The sequence below is a fragment of the Carassius carassius genome, chromosome 44 (genome assembly GCF_963082965.1).
Source record: "Carassius carassius chromosome 44, fCarCar2.1, whole genome shotgun sequence".
NCBI classification, from domain to species: domain Eukaryota; kingdom Metazoa; phylum Chordata; class Actinopteri; order Cypriniformes; family Cyprinidae; genus Carassius; species Carassius carassius.
This window is the reverse complement of record NC_081798.1, coordinates 21,315,376-21,337,016: the sequence shown is the minus strand read 5'-3', so window position 1 is coordinate 21,337,016 and position 21,641 is coordinate 21,315,376. Positions and strand designations below refer to the sequence as shown.

The 21,641-nt window shown below is 38.2% G+C and overlaps 1 protein-coding gene and 1 pseudogene across 2 annotated transcripts; one reads left to right on the top strand and one right to left on the bottom strand.

The window, feature by feature from the left end:
- Positions 1–3,498: 3,498 nt before the first annotated feature.
- Positions 3,499–9,240, top strand: LOC132126240 (gamma-interferon-inducible lysosomal thiol reductase-like; annotated as a pseudogene).
- Positions 9,241–13,154: 3,914 nt separating this feature from the next.
- LOC132126552 (GTP-binding protein Di-Ras1-like) lies at positions 13,155–21,243 on the bottom strand. 2 transcript variants are annotated; one of them, XM_059537861.1, is made up of 2 exons: positions 21,087–21,243; positions 13,155–15,414 (listed from the first exon to the last, which is right to left on the bottom strand). In XM_059537861.1, exon 2 carries the CDS (start codon positions 15,357–15,359, stop codon positions 14,772–14,774), a length of 588 nt encoding a protein of 195 aa, XP_059393844.1. In that variant the 5' UTR covers positions 15,360–15,414; positions 21,087–21,243; the 3' UTR covers positions 13,155–14,771. The 2 variants fall into 2 exon arrangements, with proteins under 2 accessions (XP_059393844.1, XP_059393843.1); XM_059537860.1 differs by having other exon boundaries at positions 21,001–21,230.
- Between the last annotated feature and the right edge of the window lie 398 nt (positions 21,244–21,641).

Genomic DNA, 21,641 nt, shown 5'->3' with positions numbered 1-21,641 from the left:
GGCGTAACTCCGCCAGCCTCCTGGCCGCCTCCCGTCCTGCGGCCCGATCAAAGACCCGTCTCATCTCGGCGGAGAGCGCCTGGAACGAGGCGCAGCATGGGTCCTGGTTCTCCCACACCGCTGTTCCCCACAATGCCGCCCTCCCAGAGAGCAGGGTCAGGACGAAGGCCACCTTGGCCCACTCACTGGCGAACGTTCTAGGCTGGAGGGCAAAATGCATATCACAACGGTTAAGGAAAGCCCTACAATAGTCGGGCTCACCTGAGTACGCTTCCGGAATCGGGAGGCGTGGTTCCGGCTGGGAGGGGGCCTCCGATGGTGCTGGTGGAACAGGCGGTGTGAGTGGCGCAGTGGGAGCTCGTAATAGCTGGAACTGTTGGGTGAGCTCGGACAACTGCGTCACTAAAGCCTGAACCGCGCGACCAGTGTCGTTAAGAGTCCGCTCCTGGGAGTCCATCCTCCGATCACTGGCGCTGAGGAAAGCTTCGAGGGAGGAGGGTTGATTACTCGCTGCCTCCATGTTGGTCAGATCGTTCTGTGACGCTAACAATGGAGGACAGGAGGCAGATGCAAGTAAATGTAGTTTATTGACAGGAGTAGTGATGGATGAATGCTGGTGAGTGACGCAGGAACCACGATGGCAGCACAGACAGGTGGGTAGGTGATTTGAGTGCGTTGGTAGTGATGGCGGTGATGGTAGATCGGTGATCGGCGGTGATAATCCGTGAGTGACTGTGAATATCCAATGAAGACTGAAGCAGGAAACTGAGCAAGGACAGGAACACAGGAGCACGAACAGACATCGACACGAGGACCTCAAACAACGATCTGACAAACAGGAGACGAAAGACAGGGCGTTAAATAGGCGGTTGGAATGAGATGCACCTGCCGCTGATCAGGCGATCAGTGGCAACACCCACATGAACCAATCAACATGACATAACATGACTACAGCTGGAGACGGTGCATTCACAAACCGTGACAATATTGACATTGCTCACCTTCAAAACTTGTCAGGTGAAACAACACGTGCTTGCTTGAAGAATATGTTTGCACGATGGGGCTGTCCCAACGTTCTCTTTACTGACAATGGCCCACAGTTTGTGGAAGTGCTTTCAAAGACTTTGCTAGAGACTATGATTTTCAGCAAATTACTTCAAGCCCTTATTATGCCCAGTCAAATAGAGAAGCTGAAAGGGCAGTTTAAACAGCTAAAAGGATTCTGAAACAGTCTGATCCATTCATCGCTTTGATGAGCTACAAATCCACACCCCTTCAAGCTACAGGCGTAAGTCCAGCACAGCTGACGATGGGAAGACAAATAAGAACTACAGTTCCCACATTGGAGTCACACTTGCGACCTGAATGGCCCGATCTGCGTCGAGTGAGAAAGGCTGATCAAAAGGCAAAAAGGTCCTACAGGAAGTATTACAACAAAAGAAATAGCGTTAGAACATTACCAGAGATTCCACCTGGAACTCCTGTTGCATCCAAGCTGGATGCTGAAAGAGGTTGGATAAGATCCGGGACTATTCTCAGAAAGTGTGAATCACCACAGTCTTACCTCATCCAATCTGAAACTGGAGTACTCCGACAAAATCGACGACACCTGATGCCTACAGTCAGTGACACTGAACCAGCATCTAATTCAGTTCAACCAACTCAAAATGAAGTTCATGGTCAGGATCAACTTACAACTAAGCCTGATAACGTCCCAGACAGTTCAGTGCAGTATGAACAAGCAGGAATTGATCTACCTGAGTCTGATTCCAGTCACACTACAATCAGTTCACCTAAAAGGGTGCAAACAAGGTCTGGACGAATTTTCACAACTCCTAGTTGTGGAGTGTAGTTCGCGCGAATGTCGCGAATTGAGCATTTCACGTGAATGGTGCTTTTGTGCATTTAAGCGCTTGATGCGAATTCGCGTCTGCCGCCCAAATTGAAAAATTTGAACTTTGGCGTCAATTCCCGCCGCGTTAACCAATCAGCAGCCTGCTAGGAGTCACTCAGGAACGACTGATGTTGTCAGTGAGCAGTCAACCGGAGCTATATGACAAAAGTTCATTTTTCTATAGAGACAGGAGTAAAAAGGACCTATATATATATACATATATACAGGTCCTTCTAAAAAAATTAGCATATTGTGATAAAGTTCATTATTTTCCATAATGTAATGATAAAAATTAAACATTTAACAATTAAACAATACATTTGTATCATTATATTATGGAAAATAATGAACTTTATTACAATATGCAAAGTTTTTGAGAAGGACCTGTATATATATATATATATATATATATATAAAGGTCCTTTTTACTCCTGTCTCTATAGAAAAATGAACTTTTGTCATATAGCTCCGGTTGACTGCTCACTGACAACATCAGTCGTTCCTCCTTGTTGAATGAGTGACTCCTAGCATATATATATATATATATAATATAACATATTAATAGATTAATTGAATAAAGGCCAAAGATAAGAAACGTTTCGTTTTACCTCAAACAAATTATATTTTATCTTGAACCACTAAAGAGACATCAGAGCCAGCGGCAAATGTCAGAAGGTCTAGCCGAGGTGAGGCTGCTCTCCACGGATACATGAGCTCTGAGCTCCCGCTGATCGCATGGAGTTTATCTCCGAAATCGGCGGAACACATTTTTTAAAATAGACACTGTTTTTATAAATAAACAGCATATTTGAGTTTAAAACAACTACATTCTCGCCTGAAATACTTTTAAAACTACATTTCATGACACGATAACAGTAATATTTTGTAAATAAAATGGCGGTTGAAAATGCTGAGTGAACTCAGCTGGCAGAAGCCCCCCCATGACGCGAATTCGCGTCTGTGGTGAAGTTAATTTCACGCGCGAATGAAGCGAATTTCACACGCAAATGAAGCGAATGATCTCAAAATGTTCAAGCGGCAAACTAGATGCTGTAGACGCAATTTTGACGCTCTATTCGCGTTTGGTGTGAACACAGCATAAGAGATACAAGGACTTTGCAAGATAAAAGGAAGACATTCATGAAAAAAAAGTAAAACAAATGTTGTTTTCTGACTACAGTAATTTCACAGTTCAATGTTACATTTGTTAAGTAACTCATTAGGCAGGGAGATATAAAACAGTTTAATGTTGTTATAGGTAATGTGTCTTTAATCCATTAGGTGGCGACCTAGTGTTTTCTAAGAGTGGAGTTGCACACACTAAGAGGAACTTGAGTCTGCCATTCCCTAAGACTAGTCACATTGTGCTTGCATGTACAGTCAAAAGTTCAATGTTAATAAAGCTCAAACTTTGAGAAAACTAAGTTGCTTTATTGAAACATCACATTGAACAGCCTCTCTCTTCTGATCTGAGGTCAGTGAGTGTTGTGTCTGTTCAGCTGCAGCTGCTCACAGTTGATTGGAGCTCTGAGGTTATTTTGATAGGAGGAGAGTATACTCAAGCTCTCATTCAGCTCACAGACAGCTCAGGGACGAAAAACAGTATGAAAACTCTAGTGCTCTGTGTGTTTCACATCATATTCCTCAGAGTTTATGAAATACAGTGTAAATTTCACCCCAAGCCTTCATGTTGATACCCTCCTTCTCAGTGGTGTAGGTCTCTGGAGATTGCCATAGAATGTGGGGTAAACCTGTTTAAGAGGTAGATTTAAGTCTTGAAACAATTAAGTTATATTCTTGCCAACTTTGTAGTGGCATTAACCGGCAGCTCATGATTGTAATATTGGTAGGCTTTAATAGATCAAATTATACAGAACATAATGTTGATGCATCTCGAGATATGCAATCTAAAAACCTTTAAGGCAACCTACAATACATATTTCACAATTCATTTGTTTTCACTTGCAAATTGCAGAGTGTTACTGACTGTTTAGAATATTGAATTGCACTGATGCATTGGTCTTGTAATAAAGCTGTATTCAACATCACTTTCAAAGACTTCTTTGTGCTTCTAAATTATTGTCATGCTTTTGAAAACAAACAGCTTCCAATTAAGCAGGCCACGAGATTGGCATTCACATTGTGAGTTTGATGAGCCTCCTCTTGTCTACAACTGTATGCTCTTATACTCCGAATTCAGGGTCAGAGGTTCATCCTGTAAATACTTGGTTTAAAGATATGCTAGAGAATGTACTGTATTAAGATTTATCTGACTATACCATGATCATAACAGAGTTCTTTCAAGCCATGAGTCAATCATCTTGTTCACGTCATTTTAAATGTGGCCTGTGTCCTTAAAGCTTCCTACTCTTTTCACCACAACATAATCAAAACTGTAATTCTGTGATCTATTGTCACTTTGTTTTTGGTACTATTCAAATTGAGTTTAGCGACAAATACCTAATTAGCATCAATTTAGTTCCGTGCTTTTCAACCAGTGTGCCAGGGTCCACTCATCTAGTTGTCCTGGTCTCTGCTGACATTCAGGGCTGTAGAGGTCCTCTCTAGGTGCTGATCTACCATCTAGGCCAGATACATACTGGATCCAGGTGACTGCAGTGACCATCTGATCTGGATACAGACTGGATCTGGTGGCTACGGTGATCTCAGAATAAGAGAGAAACAGACTAATATTAGCGTAGATGCCATTCTTTTAACAATGTAGCAAGTGCATTATGTGTTATGGGAACTGTTCCCAGTTCCGGTTTTCCTAATTGATGCAGGCTAAACATCCTTTAACATATTTGAATATTAGAAAAGTGTAAGATTGTTTTGTTTAAGCCAGGTAAAAGAGTTGGGTCTTTAATATAGTTATAAACTTTTGAATATTCTGGATAACAGGGTTTCTTTGGGTCAAGAAGGCTGAGTAACCACTGATATAGTTTAAATAAATTACCACCTATTCAGATTCACTATGTTTCAATTTCAATTTATGATTCTTGCTAAGATTATTCTCCACAAACGTGGCTTCCAAACTGCATTCTGGAGAACACGCCTCATCTGCCGGGCTACCAGCTTTTCAGAGCGGATCACATCGTGGAGTTAACAGGGAAAACGAGAGGTGGTGGACTGTTTTTACATAAATGAAGGTTGGTGTTCCGAGATAACTCTGAAGAAGATGTTCTCTCCTAATTTAGAGGTGCTCTACATAAACTGTAAACCATTCCATTCTCCCCAGGAGTTTTCTTCTTTCATTTTTTTGAATGTATACGTGCCTCCAGATGTGTGTGTGAGCTCCGCGATGCAACAGCTGGCTGAACAAATAACGGGAATGGAACTGTACTCTGACTCTTTTAATTAATTCTTGGATATTTTAACAAAGCAAATCTCTCCCGTGAACTGCCAAAATTCAGACAGCACATTACATGTCCCACCAGAGACAGTAACATATTGGATCACCGTTCAACTGAACCAAATTAATTAGGAAAACAGTGTGTCAATAATGCAAAATAACTGTTAAAGGCAGTTCATCATAGAATCTTATTTGTCAACTTCAGTTCGGCCTTCAATACCATCATGCCTGACCTTCTCTCAAACAAACTGACACAGCTCTCTGTGCTCATCTACATCTGTCAGTGGATCACCAGCTTCCTGACAGACAGGCAGCAGCTAGTGAGGCTGGGCAAATCCACATCCAGCACTGGCACCCCTCAGGGCTGTGTTCTCTCCCCACTGCTCCTCTTCTTGTATACAAATGACTGCACTTCAAAGGAACCCTCTGTCAAGCTCCTGAAGTTTGTGGACAACACTACATTCATCAGCATCATCAAGGACAAAGACGAGTCTGCTTACAGACAGGAGGTTTAGCAGCTGGCTGTATGGTGCAGTCTTAAAGGGGTCATATGTCGCGATTTCTATTTTTCCTTTCTCTTTGGAGTGTTAAAAGCCCTTGGTGCACAAAGAAGATCTGTAAAGTTGCAAAGACCAAAGTCTCAAATTTAAAGAGATATTCTTTATCAAAGTTAAGACTGCCACACCCCACATATCTATGTCACTATGTGGAAATATTTGTGTAACGCCGCCCAAATGTTCATGCAAAGAAAGTTACCACAATTAGTGTTGAAGCAGCCGTGTCAGGGAGATGCTGTACATATCTAGGCGAAGGCAAAAGCACTTTATTAGGCCTTCTGAAAGTAGATGCATTTAGGAATCTTTAAGATTAATTATAACCGCAATGCATTTTATGGACGACCATTTCGTGAACCTAGGAAATGAGGTCATTCTGACTTTACTACGACAATCTGGCGCTTATGATTCAGCTACTGTAAGTATATTTTGTTATTAGTTTAAGTATTTCCTACTGAATGTTGAAATGCAGAGTTTTGTGTGTGTGAGAAAGAGAGAGAGAGAGAGAGAGAGAGAGAGAGAGAGAGAGAGAGAGAGAGAGAGAGAGAGACACGGTCACACAGTGGAGTCAGCTGTCTTAACCCTCCGTGGCTTGTGTACTGCAAACACATGAGCTTAATCACTGTGTCTGTCACACTACTCTGTTCCCCTTTCGGGCTTGAACTGATGGTAAAACTAAGGACATTATTAACTGTCTTTACATTTATTTTGAAAGATGAAGCTCACGATTATGGAAAGGGGCATTACATTTCTGATGAGTGCTTGCATTGTTCGGCCAATCACAATGCACTGGGTCAGTTGGCCAATCAAAGCGGACTTCACTTGTCGGTAGAACAACTTTGCCTTTTTAGAAAACTACGCGTTTGAGAGAGGCGGGGCATAAAGGACCTACAATAATAATGTACAGTATTTAAAATATATATATATATATATATATATATATATATATATATATATATATATATATATACATTAAAGCATGTCAATATATTCTGTTATACCAAATACACAAAATAATCATCTTTTAAAAAGCATCATATGACTCCTTTAACAACCTGGAGTTAAACACTCTCAAAACTGTGGAAATGACAGTGGACTTCAGCACTCACCTTCATGAACACCACTGTGACTGCAGTGTAGTCATTCAGGTTCCTTGGCAACACCATCTCTCAGGACCTGAAGTGGGACAATCACTTTGACTCTATTTTGAAAAAGGCACAGCAAAGAGGCTGTATTTCCTCTGCCAGTTAAGGAAGTTCAACCTGCCACAGGAGCTGCTGAAACAGTTCTACTCAGCCACCGAGTTTGTTCTGTGTTCATCTATAACTGTTTGGTTTGGTTCAGCTACCAAAACAGACATCCGAAGACTACAACTGACAGTCAGGACTTCTGAGAGGATTATCGGTGCCCCTCTGCCCAGCCTCCAAGAACTTTACATCTCCAGAATGAGAAAAGGGGCTAAGAAAACCACTCTGGACCCCTCACACCCAGCCCACTCTCACTTTGAACTGTTTTCCTCTGGCCGACACAACAGAGTGCTGTGCACCAAAACAGCCAGACACAAGAACAGTTTTTCCCCCCAGACCATATCGCACTTGAACAACACAGAAAACACCTCAGTACCTCAGCACATATGCACATTCACAGTTCTGTCTTTGGACATTTTACTTTTTCTGTATATATATATATATATTTATATTTAATTATTATTAAATATATATTATTTTTTTTTTTTACTATTGTTATTTATAATTTAATGTTTATTCTCTTTTTATGCATGTGTGCACTTTGTTTGTATTTTCTGTACCAAAAGCTTCTAACACCAAGCCAAATTCCTTGTGTGTGAACACACATGATTATAAAGCTCATTCTGATTCTGATTTCTGATTCTAAGCAAACTAGCTCCTGCTCAGGACAAGCTTAGGACCAGCACATGACCAGCTCAAACCAGCAACCATTCTTCAAAACATACCTTACCAGCATATGCTGTTTTTTTTACAGGGACACCGAGGATTTCCAAACAGTTTTGTCAGCCAAACACCACTGACCTAAAATCCTTATACCCCTGAGATTATAAATTATTATTTTAATAATTTAACAATGCATTTGCATGTTTACAGTTATCTGAATTCTGTTAATTGTCCAAGGATTTTTGTGTGCTATCAGACAAAGTTTATAGGCTTATATTATTCAGAGTGCAGTTAGATTGCATGAGTGTAGCCTTACAATTGTGATTGTAAATTCTTGTAATTGAAAATAACTTGTATTTCCACAAACTGGTCAATGTGGAGATTTTCTTTCCTTATTTGTTGGTACACCATGTTTCTTTGTGTATCTGAGTAGGTCCGGAAACAATGTATGAAACTTAACGCCACCAGACCTGTGTCCCGTAGAGATCACTCTCTATTACGAGAGCCTGTGTCCAGGCTGCAGAGCATTCCTAACAGAACAACTCTTCCCAACCTGGACTTTACTAAAAGATATAATGAATGTCAACCTGGTACAGCTATTAATAAGACTGTATGTTGTAATGGGGAAAATGTTATGACATTACTTGTGTTTATGACTGTTAACTTGTCAGCTTCCCGAAGATAATTCATTCTCGTGTCAACATGGAGAACCAGAGTGCTATGCTAACATGGTTGAAGTAAGTTTGTTAGCTAACAACAATTTTGACTATAGTATAAATAAAATACACATTTCATTACATGATAAATTATTGATTAAAACAGATAAATAATCTATTTTACCCAATATCTGCGTGTTTATGTGTTATGCTTGGAGTATTATGTTGTTAGCTTAGCATCATGCTAACCTCAAGATTTTTTTTAAGTTGTTTAAATTGAAAAATATTTCACTATTTTAGTTAAACATTCCTAATAATTCTTATTTCATAATAGGCATCTGTTTTATATGCAGCCAATCATGCTGCATTTCCTGTCATTTACTGCATGGAGTCATCTGCAGATGTACTAAAATCTGCTAAGCCTGTAAGTGTCTCTTAGGCCAATATTACTGACCCTCATTACATCTTTATTTTTTGAAAGATGAAGAGCCATTTATAAGTCTTTTATTGTTATTTTGTTTTTGTTAGTTTTTTTGCCAGTGTTTACAGCTCTATGCGCCATTTGTTAAATGGCAGACTATAAAGTCTTGTACAAGAGGAGACCTTGGCCACAGATTAATGCATCAAAATGCAGTGAAGACGCAAGCGCTCAAACCAGCACACACTCATGTTCCCTGGATCACCTTCAATGGGGCAAGGCCTTAACAAAGCAGAGCATTTGCACTAATCTACATCTATCATGCTGAAATAAGACACTCTTATTTCTGGTGAGTGAGTTCTCGAGATTTAAATGTGTGTTTGTTTGTTTTTTCCTTCTATTCAGGAATGCACTAGTGAATGGGAAGATAAGGCTATGTCCACTCTCGAGGACTGAGAGAGACGAGGAGTGAAGCTTCGCTTTTGTGCCTGGTTCAACTCGTGTTTGAGCACACAAACACATCTTTTCAGGTGAGTTATTAAAATCAGATAAGTTATTATTTTAGTTCCATTCAACTATTTGTGTCTGAAGTTTTATCATTGTCCTGTGTAACAAACAGGTAACGTAGGGAGCAGTTAACTTAGCTAGCTTCATATTAGCTGACTTGGATGCTCAAAACTATGTTTATTTTATCTCTGAATATATAAATGTATGTTTTAATCATGAAACATTTAATGTGATTCAACATACCAATATAATTACTAGCTTCTAAGTGGGTTTTATATACAGTAACGTTACTTTTCTATGTAAACACGCTAACTTTAGATGGATGTGAATAACTGTTGCGCTCTCATCATATTTGCGTCATCACGCGCATAATTCTAGATATAGATAAAATCAAGATAAAATTAGGTACCTACAACAAAAACATCTAATCTTTGCTCAATAATAATCCTACATTTTCTGCTGTTTTTCAAACATTTCAATGTTGATATGTTTTGCACATACAATACAGTACTTTAAGAAGTATTTTAAGGTTGGATAAGTGCCGTGTTTGTTTGCAAAATTATGTTTTTTGTGCCACACCAAAGTAACAACTGGCCCCTGCCTGGCCACCCCATGAAGAATTCCTGGCTCCGCCACTGACGAGTGGAGAGCAGAGCTTGGGCACTGTCTGGGTTACACACATAGACTGTGTTTAAAACAGGTTCCACACTGTCTTCCGGTAGTGGTACGTGCTCATACAGTGGCTAGTGTCAGTAACCGTCATTTTGTTCCGCTGGATCAATCCATCCTGTAAAGTAGCTGGGGGGGGGGGGGGGGGTATTATATAGTATATAGGGGTATATAGTATATTTACTATACTTGTGTATATTAATTTGTTGTTTATGATCTATTTACTGATCTTAATTATCTGATTGTGTTTTGTGATGTTTGTATTATTCCCTGTGTGTGTGTGTGTGTGTGTGTGTGTGTGTGTGTGTGTGTGTGTGTGTGTGTGTGTGTGTGTGTGTGTGTGTGTGTGTGTGTGTGTGAGAATGAGTTTGTGTAATGGACTAGTCCTTTGTGTATAAAAGTTTTTTCCTCATGTCGATTTAAGGGGTCACATTTCCTTTGTCTGTTTGTTACCTTGTTTTGATTATTGTTAAGTTTGGTTATGTTTAATTAACCCTTTTTAATGGGCCCAAACCTGTCTTTATTTTTTTTATTTCCATTTAGTTTGTAAGTGACTTATTTTGTAACTTTGTTTGTATTGAGAATAAATATATTATCATTATATTTATTATAATTTATTTATTTAAATCCTGCATTCCTTGCTTTTGACTGCTTCTTAGTTTTAAACGGAACAATCTCTGATGAAGCCCCATGTGTCACTACGGGAGAAGAACTCTTGTAGTCGTATTTGTCTGATTATACATTTCTTATTCGGATCAGTACTAAATAAGGAATAACATGCATTTTGTATTATCCTTCTTATTTTGGTTATTTAACATTTTGATGATTCTAAAAGGGGGGATGTAAACTTTTGACCTCAACTGTATGCAACTCATGAAATATGCTTAAAAAATTCACTTTTACTCCTGTTAGGATAACTTCAAATAGAAATAAGTGGTTATCTCGAAATTTAGGAAATTGCATTGTTCTCTAATTTTGATCTCCATGTGTACTTGGTTATACTTTTGGGACAAAAAGCATTCTTAATGTAAACATAAGGGTTTTTTTTTTTTTTTTTTTTTGTAAATACATTATCAACTACAAATAAATAGTTTATTGGAAACCATAAAAATCATGTGAGCAAATCAACAACATGGAGCATACACTGCCTCCTGTGGCAACAAATGACTCCTAATGACCTTTTTGCCTCAGTGGAAAATTTCCATTCAAAAATGATCTTAGGATGACTAATGGATTCTAATGGATATTCAAATGCATGGAAACTCTGGAAGTATTAATAGACTGGTTCACAATGTCCACATTTTTGTCATCAAATTCCAAGCTTTGTCAGTGGATCTGCCACTGGACTTGCACTGAAATCATTTCAAGTTCCAAGAAACAGCTTATGACAATTAAAAAGACTTAGCCTACTACAATATCTCTTCATCCCTTTATGTTTTCATATTTTGGCAAAATATCTATATTAATTTATCTTAATTGTTGTTAAATATGCTGTATTGATGTCATGATATGAACGTGTACATAAAGTAGCACCTTAAATCAAAAAGCACCATTACTTGTGGACCATTTTCTTCTGTTTTCATTTACCATAACATACCTCTTTTTACCACCGGATGGCAGTATCAGGGCATTTTTTTTTCTTTCATAATCCGTGCCTTTAAAACCCTGTCAAAGCATTGCAACCACCATGCAGCCCTGTTCAATAATGCTTCATACATCTATTTACCAGCAGAGGGCAGTGCCACAAAATTTCTCTCCAACAAATATGCCATCAAATGTCTGTGTTCAAAAGGAAGAAATATGAAAAGTGGACAATGGCTTTACACTTTTATTGCCCGACATACATATTGCAAACCTACTACATAAGTGCATTTTGAACATTAAACACGTGTATTGTTAGTTGTCTGCAAATCGCATAACAGTTCAGGTAACTTTTCTCAACAAATTGGATCTTTTTCAAATGAAAATAGTGACAGGGCTGATCTACAAAAACAAGATCAGAGTTTATTCACGGTTAAATAGACATCTGTAAATAGGCTAAATCTGCATTAAACTCACCTGTCAGGTGAACATATTTAAAAACAAATTATATAACCTATGTGACAAATGTAAAATTTATATACATTTATGTCTCCAACTTTTATTTTATAAAAATACTTGGAAAAACGGATGACTCATAGATTGTTTAGGTTAATTTCATGACCTAGGCTCGACTTTGCTTTTCTAAACCAGAAGAACCTACAGTAATGGCGCCTAAAAATAAATAAATAAATACATAAAATAATAATAAAACACTTGTTCCCTTAATAATGAGTGCTATTGTTGTTTCATTGGTGTGCAACCTGAACATATCTGTTAACATCTCAAAAACTGCTTTATGGTTTCATTGTGCTTAACTTTTTCTTAAAAAGCAAATAGTGAATGTGTACAGTACTGTACATGTCCCTGACTGCAAGCATGTTTGCATGAAATCACAGACCAAGTGAATATCCAAGTGGATAGTTGGACATTTTAACGTTTCTAGTTGAACAGAAAACTGCAAAGCACACAGACACAGCCTGGTAACATCTTCACACACAAATATATGCATCTGCTAATTAATGCTTCGCTTTCAGTCGAATCTTCAGAGATAAACCATGATTGACTGAGCAGATGTTCCACCAGATGCTCTTTCTGCATCTTCAGGTAAACTCATTCCCCTCAGTATCTATCATTATCATCCATCGCTACTGCAGTAACATAATAAGGGCAGAGAGTTCACATCACTGATATAAAATATTTTTTGGGGTACTGTAAGTACCTGCATCCTTATTTACAGTGGCCCCAGAAAGTATCCAACATTTAATACTTAAAAATGTAGAAATGTCTTGTTTTAAACAAATTAAGTAATATCAAAGCAAGTGACTTTTTCCCCAAGGAAAACATCACAAAAAGAAGTATAAGCTGTAAAGGATAAATCAATTGATACTGTTCTATTTAATAAACTAACTTTATACCTCACATAAAAATCACATTGAGTCCTGTTGGTTCATGAATGGCTAATAAAAGTGACTAATTGTGAGAAAAGCTCAAACATCACTGGTTTAACACTTTGTATCTAAATGCAATGAAATTCAGATATTTTCATGCATAATTTTGGAGCCACTTTGTACTATATACAGATGTTCAAAACCACAAAAGAAAACAAGCAATGATTATTTTCCTTTTGTTTGTGCTTCTTTATTTTTCTGGTCCCTCACATAATATTTATTGAATAAACACTTTATCTGCAGTAAAGTTGTAAATGCAGAGTGTTTGACAAGAAAATCTTTTTTGTAAAGGTTAACGCTCTGTGTTGTGCATGTGCTCAAGATTCTAAAAGTGCTTTAATATCATGTATTGCTAAAGCAAATGGCATTAAATAATCTGAGGAAATATAGACACTGACAGAAAAACAGGGGCTGTACAGGGGTTTTCATTAGGGCTCATAATACACATAGATTTCACATACAGGATATATGTTTTTAGTTAGATGATGAAATGCATATATTAAGGTTTCCGAGTGCCATCAACACTTGAAAAACTAAACAGAGTAAAATAAAACATCAATTGACACCCGAACCCCACCCCATCAAAAAAACATTTTATAAATGATCACATTTAGGACTTATTCACTGTGCTTTAATAAGGTATAGCTCTGTTCTCGATGAAATTATCTCAATCACATTTAATATGAAGGTAGTTTATATCATCAGACATGCATTATGCACTTTACTCTGTTATTCCAGGTTACATCACTGTCAAGCTGGTTAACTAAGAATGTCCTTCGTCCCGAATTGTTTTCCGATTTCTAACAGGCTTCTTTTGTGCTGCGATAGTACATGTGTAATTTGGAAGAGCGGATAGTGTCGCCTCTTCAGCTGTGCCCCATGCCTTTTCTTCCTGTGGGTTAGGAACCCATAAGATGCAGAACCAGTTCAAGACATTTATGTCTGCATTTCAAAACCGTACCATTAAAGACACAGCCTGACATAAAAATGGCCACATTGATGATTTGGTCTGTCTTGAATTCAATAAAAAGTTAACAGAAAGCAGCAGAGAGAGAGCATGTGTGAGAATCGTGGGACGTCCTCCCTGGGTCATGTGTCAGCTCTTATAGTCTTCTACACACAGTCACTACAGGAGCCAGAACATACAGGGAAAGGGAGATGGATGACGTTTGGATGCGCACTAAAGATTACCTAATTAAAACTGAGAGGGATGGAGAGTTAAAGGGAGAGTTCGCCCAAAAAGAAAGTTCTGTCATCATTTGCTCACTCTTGTGTCGCTTACTTCAGTTTAACACACAAAAAAGGAAATAAAAGAATCATAAAGGTGCAAATGCACCATCAAAGTATCATAATGGAGGTCCATATGAAGAGTGCTCTTTTACAAGAATGTTTGCCATTTACAGTTTTACATTCACCCTGGTTTAGTTTGGCATCTTTTCAAAGAGTCAGTTGATTCAGTTCATAAAATTGGTCTGAATGAATCAGGATTCTGAAATTCAACACAGTTATCATATGATATCATATGATCTCCCTTATAAGACTTGGAAAATATCTCACAAGTAATATGGACAACTTTTTAAGGTTTTTTGTTGCATGGATAAACGCAGCCAGTACAATTGTGTTCCCTGGAAACAGTAAAGTCATATGGGTTAAGATGGCAGGACAATAAGTAAATGATGACAGAAGTTTCTTTTTTTAGCGCGTACTGTTCCTTTAAGGTGAGGGACTTATGTACATTTGGAGAAGTCAGTTACATGTTGAATGATGGATGGATCCATCTTCCTACATCACACTACACTTGGCCTTCAGCTTGTCTGCACGTCTCTGCTTGCTGGTGCGCATGTTCAGACTCATATCACGCTTCTTATCCAGGTTCAGTAGCTCCTGAAAAAGCTCCTTCACGTTGGTGTTGGTCTTGGCTGATGTTTCCATGAACGCGCATTTCCAGATGTTTGCCTGAGCTTCGCCCTCCTTGGTCTCCACCTCGCGCTGGGTCTCGTCGCTCTTGTTGCCGACAAGCATGATGGGGATGTTCTCCACGTTACCTTTGATGGCCAGCACTTGCTGGTAGATAGGCTTCAGCTCCTCCAGCGACTGCCTGCTGGTGATGGAGTAGACCAGGATGAAGGCATGGCCTTTGGAGATGGACAGACGCTGCATAGCAGGGAACTGGTGGCTGCCAGTGGTGTCAGTGATCTCCAGAGTGCATACACTCTTGTCGCAGCTGATGACCTGCCGGTACGTGTCCTCCACCGTCGGGATGTAGGTGTCCCTGAAGGTGCCTTTAACGAAGCGCAGAACCAAGGAGCTCTTGCCCACTCCCCCTGCTCCAAACACCACCACCCGGTAATCGTTACTCTGCTCTGGCATGCTGCTTGGGTTTGTCGAGTTATGTGGTGGTTAAGACTCAATTATTCCCTGAGATCTGAAAAAGGAAAAAAGTTTCATTTGGTACACATGCACATTACTTGTCTTCTGCGGTTCTCAAACGCACAGTAAAACTAGAACTCACATGAGATGGTGATCTTGTATAAATCTCTATGATGTGAATTGCACGAAAATGTAAGATCATTAGAAAAGAGTAAACATGAAGGTCTACCCCTAACCCTACCCCGAAACATCCCGTATTCAGAAAATGCGACAACATCACATAAGCCACCAATATGCCAATACATCATGAAAATGACTTATGCACTAATTGAAATATATTTATTTTTTTATTATTTTCATATGAAATTGGAAAGGGGATACAAATAAAATCAATTCAAGTTTTGAGATTTTAAAGGTAATTTTCGAATGCCATTATATCTATATGTGCTTCTCTGAGATGTATACATTTTACCATTCTCACTTTAAAACTTTAAAATAAAAAGTATACAAGTAAAAATTATATATAGCCTATATATAAAAATATAAATATGCATACATTTTTCAAATAAGTACAATAAAAATATATATATTTTTTTTTTTATTAAAAAACTAAGAAAAATGTATTAAAACAAAGAACATACATATAATATACATATAATAGACATATAATTTATAACAACATAGTGTTAAAGCAAAATATAATTTCTGATTTCTCTCTTTTGATTTAGAGATGAACTATGAAACGGTTAATGTTCTTATGTGTGTGTAAATACATGAAACTGTATGCCTGTGTGCCTTTGTGAATTGAATAGGATGTCTTCTCTGCTGCCATCAGCATCAAGGTCATCTATTAATGACAATTTTTTCTTGCTGTGAAGCAGCCATTGGACTCAGCCTCCTGTGGAAAGCAAGATCGCACCAGATATTTCTGGCACCTTATTGAATTCTTGCAGCATGTTTTTGAGACGGGCCACTTCCTGACTGCCTCAAGAGAGATTTACAGTATGCAAATGCATAATTTTCACATCACAGATCAATACACACAATACAGACCAATGCAGTCTGATTAACAGAGAACTTTGTATGCAGTTAAGTGCTCGAAAATGCTCACATCTACTCAGCCTCAGAGGGAAATTCAGTGGTACTTCTGAATTAGCAGTAATGATTATCACTCAAATGAACAGAGATCAGATGAGCCTCTTACTAAAGACCTCTTTGGTTTGCCAGCAGCATAAGACACAATCTCAGTGAAAAGCACATTTTGAATGTTAAGGATGTTTTGGCAAGCCCTTATACCTCATATTTTCCATCTCTTTTTATAATTATTATTATTGTAGTAAAACTCTGACCAAATGTTTAGGTCAGACATTTTTAAAGAGGCTTAGTAAATCTTGTCTATTGGAGTTAATGCACAAGACTTGTGCATTAACGTGTGCATAAGACATGTGCTTTTTTGACTACAATGGATCAGTCATATGAAAAATAACAGTCAGAGTGAAGATAAATAAATGGCTGGATGACATACCATTTCTGTATTTTCTGTCCTTTTACAACAATAATTTTTTAAAAATTCTAGATGCTGTATCAATAAGAACAGCTACTAAATTTCAGCTATAAATGTAACATTTTAATAAACACATGTAATACTGAATACTGAATGAGCTAAAGGCTTAGAGTTTGATTATGTTTGTGGGTCACTTAGACTGTACTAACTACACCACCTTCTCTGTTCAAAAACCATTAAATGTAGCCATTTATTTCTCATAAGCCCTTTGCAAGCAAAAAATATATTAAGGTAGATAGCAGTGGTGTTAAAAGTGTGAATCACGGCTCAGGATATCCACTAGGGAAATATTTACAGTTTTGTGGTGCCAACAGCTAATCAGCATTGTCAATACATAATTTTATATACATTTATGTCCCAACTGTATGGAAACCCACTTCTGCCTCATGAACCATAAACCATATTAACACATAAAAATGCATAACTATATGAAATAAAAAAATTACAATTAAGAAATACTAAGTCATAACTAAAAGTCTTCTTTTTTTACTTTTCTCAAAATTATATGGCATAATACTTTTTATTTCATGGTTATGACTTTAAATGTTCAATTTCATTTTTTTTCCTCATATAGTATATACAACATACATATGTCATAATTACAGTTTTTTGAAACTGAAAGCTAAACTACCCGTTCACACCAAGAACAATGACTAAAGATAATAATGATAACTACTAGCATATACATTAACTCAACATATTTTTCTTTTTATTCTAAGCAATTGCTGCAGTTATGCCACCTGCCACTTTAAATGCTCTTTAAAGATTATGATTGGCTCTCAATGTCTTTTCATTCAACTGTGAATAAATCCTGAAAATGATTTCAACAAAACAAAATGATTCCTGCCCTATCAACCATCCCAAGTGCCCTAGCAACCGCATTGCAACACACTAGTATGCATCCCGAGTAGCCTAGCAACCGCATAGCAAACCCCTATCAACCCCCTAGCAACCACAAAGAATACCCCAGCAACTGCATAGCAACACCCTAGAAACCATCCTGAGAACCCTAGCATATCTATCTATCTATCTATCTATCTATCTATCTATCTATCTATCTATCTATCTATCTATCTATCTATCTATCTATCTATCTATCTATCTGTGTTGTTTATTTTATTTATTTTTTATTTCAGACTTCTTCAAACACCTTCAAACGGCAAGCTTTTAAAACTACTTAGGTCACACTTTCATGAGCAACTTCCAAGTTTGGTCACAAACTTTACTTGTCTAGTTATCATTATAGTTATTGTCAATTTTGTGAACTGGCTTTTACTCTTAATACTGTAATATCAATAAATTAGCGCTGGGCACGAATACATTTTTTATTTTATTTTTATTGCACTTAATCACATGTTTGTTTGCAATTAATCACAATTAACCGCATTATTCACAAAATTCAATTATGCATTCAAAAGTAGGTCTTGTGCACTGTTTTCAATTAAAAGTACTGCTATATGAATTATGAAGTGCTATATGCTATATGAAGTGCAATAGCATTTGGTTTGCACTTCAAATAAATAAGGTGTTTTTTTTTCCTTTTTTTTCTTTTTTTACAGCAGTATTCCTTTTACATACAGTTCTTGTAAATCTTAACTTATAACATTAATGTACTGAAATTAAATATAAAAAAGCTATTTGCCATTGCCAGAGCATTAACATTTTTATAGAAAATATTTTATAGTTTGTTATAGAAAAACAAGTTATGCTCAGAGTCCAGAACCTCCATCGTAACATTATAACAGGCACCTTGGAGACCTGCACTATAGCGGGACCCAATGCAGCAGAGTGCAGCGAGACAACACTAGACGGACGAGTGCGGGTGCGGGCGGGCGGAGACTCATGTGTGCGGGATACTGGAGAATAAGGGTGTACTCACACTAGGCAATCTTAACCATGCTTGAGGGCGTTTGACCCCACAAAGCTGGTTCTTTTGACTAGTGTGATCGATCCGTCCCGTGCTTGGGCGTGGTTCGTTTAGCCGTCCCTGGCTCAGCTGGAAGAGGTGGGCCAGAGCATGGTTCAGTTATATATAGATCAGTGAGTGTGAGCACTAACCGCGCCAGAACGCAGACAAAAGTGCGCGACAAAAGTAATAGACCAAATGTGTTAACACGTCCCAAACGACTCAAAATAATAAACCACAAAGTTAACAAAATGATTCACTCCACTGTGTTGAGCGAGAGCACTTCTTTGCTGTCTTCACATGCAATCGTATCTTCAAATTTCCAACTTATGAAGTTGTGATTACAAGCACGTTGCATTCTTTTCTGTTAAAAAAACAGTGGTCAGTAGTTTGTGAAAGTTAATGCTCAGCCTAAATAATTTGATCGTAAGCATTTATGTGAGCGCTGCTGCAGTCTTAGGCCCACCCCAAATGCTCTCATTGGTTGAGACGCGTGATGACACTCATCCTAAGACAGTACTGATCAACATCTCACCCCTCCTGTGACCCATGGTTTGTCTGTGTGTATTCAGAGCCAGTGAGCAACGGATATTCTTAAAAAAATAAACTGTGTTAATGCGCAATAAAATAATTGTCTGCGCAAATCAATTTATGTGACAACACGATAATATCGCATTAACTTGACCAGCTCTACAATAAATATGACTATCTATAGAATATTAGTGTTGCTGTTGGCTGTTAAGCTACTCAAAACTATGAATTACAGTGATTTTACAACAGTTAATATTCCAAGGCCTGTTTTGTCTGGTTGGTCATGTGCATGATGTAAGCACTGAGGCTCCACTGTAATGGTATCGCATTTGTTTTCTGCTGGTTTGTATCAGTTTGCATGATGCCAGATACATCCTAAGTCGAAAGAAACAACGCCTAAGATGTATTCAGAGATTCTCCCTGAGCTACTTGAGAAAATCTCAGTTGTGCATTTTTTTTTTTTTGGAACTCTGGGAATTTTCTGGTTACTGTGGAAACAGCTCTTGGGGGCATGTATAGGATGATGGAGAGAATGAGCAAAAACAAGAATGAGAGAATGTCATTAGACATAGCTAGGCTACTGATTAAAGCAAGAAGACTATATATATATATATATATATATATATATATATATATATATATATATATATTTCTAATGTTGCATGTTATTTTTCTGACAGTTACCTTAGTAACCGAATGGCAAACAGTGGGTTTAATTTACGTCACTGTAGCCTATTCATACACTGACTTGAAAGAAACTATTTATAGTGATGAATGATTACTAAAGAAAAATATGTAACCTCAGATCTGTTCAGATTTTCTTTTGTGGGATATTCATGGGGCAATGTATTTAATAACACGGATTATTTGGATTTTTCACTAAGAAATATTTAAAAACTTCATCTTGAGCTGAGGAAATGTGTAACTGAGATGGCCTAAAAGGCTACAAGAGACATGCAAACGTCTATCGCATGTGATGTCTAAAAATACCACAGCGCATCAGCTCAATTCTTACTCTATAAACTCGATCCTGAGCCCGTCAGAGCTCTGATGGAATGCAGATCTGAGAAGGACCGCATCTCTTAATCAACGGGGATTGCTGTTACAACTGCCTTTAATACTGCACTTAAAGCTGTAATTATGCGATTTTCAAAACAGGCATCCTGTTATTTTCTCCAATAAAGCCACATAGGCCATGCAACCTGAATGGCCAAGCAATGGGAGGCAGTGGATAACAGAATATGCTTTTTTTACTCAATCACACGTCGCGCTCACATTCACGCTGAGACAAATACATCATCCGCGCGTAATTCACATGGATTCGCACTGAACCAAACGTCATTTTTTTAAGGAAGAAGAGCGATTTATTTATGTATTTATTTTTATGTGTGTGAAGTCGTTAATCGCTTTTTTGTCGTCAAACGCGCATCGTTCACGCACAAAGGCGATGGATAACAAAATGCAAAGGATCCTCGAAGACATTACGTCGCTGTGCGCCGAAAGATGCTATTGCGGTCCGTCACACGAAGGACGCGCGTCAAAGACACGAGCGTATCGATAGGAAAGCCGCATTTGTCTGGACGCTCTACATAATGAAACAATGATGCATGTACCGCTAGTGAAAAGTAATTTATTCTTACCTGGCGACTGTGTAGAAACGTCCCAAATCTTGTTAGTCATAAATCATAGGAATCGTAAGAGATCAGATACACGATAAATATCTTACATTCTCTGGCGCACCAGTCCCGTTTCATTTTCACGTGTTATTTGCATGGCGGTAATCGAGCGATGTCGCTGAGAATGCTGTTATTGCTCTTAGTGCGGGCGGCGCGCGCACTCCAGCTGTCCTACCACGTCCTCTCTGACGCACGCAAGCGCGCGATATGCGGCTCACCCCCGCGTCCTGTGTCCCGTTACACGACAAGAACAAAAACCCTACCTGCTCTATACCTTTAAACTGTTCTCCTTCTACGTCGTGTTGATCATGAAACATTGTTCCGTCACTAAAGGGGCATGTTACATTAATAAAACACCATTTTGAGCTCGACATTTCCTCTATGCGAAACACTGGGGATGGACGGAGGCACTGGAATGATGGAAATAGTTGGCTACTATATTTTAAAATAGCTAATAGAAGTGCTTCAGCTATCAGACTTGATTCAGGTACGGGTATGGTTAGGAATATATTCGGATATAGCCTATATATATATATATATATATATATATATATATGTATATAACCGTACTGATTACCAGGGCCCCAAAGGTAGAGAGGGCCCTT

What these genes read in the sequence shown, in the direction of transcription:
- LOC132126552 (XM_059537861.1), bottom strand. Translation starts at nt 15,359, where the DNA reads ATGCCAGAGCAGAGTAACGATTACCGGGTGGTGGTGTTTGGAGCAGGG.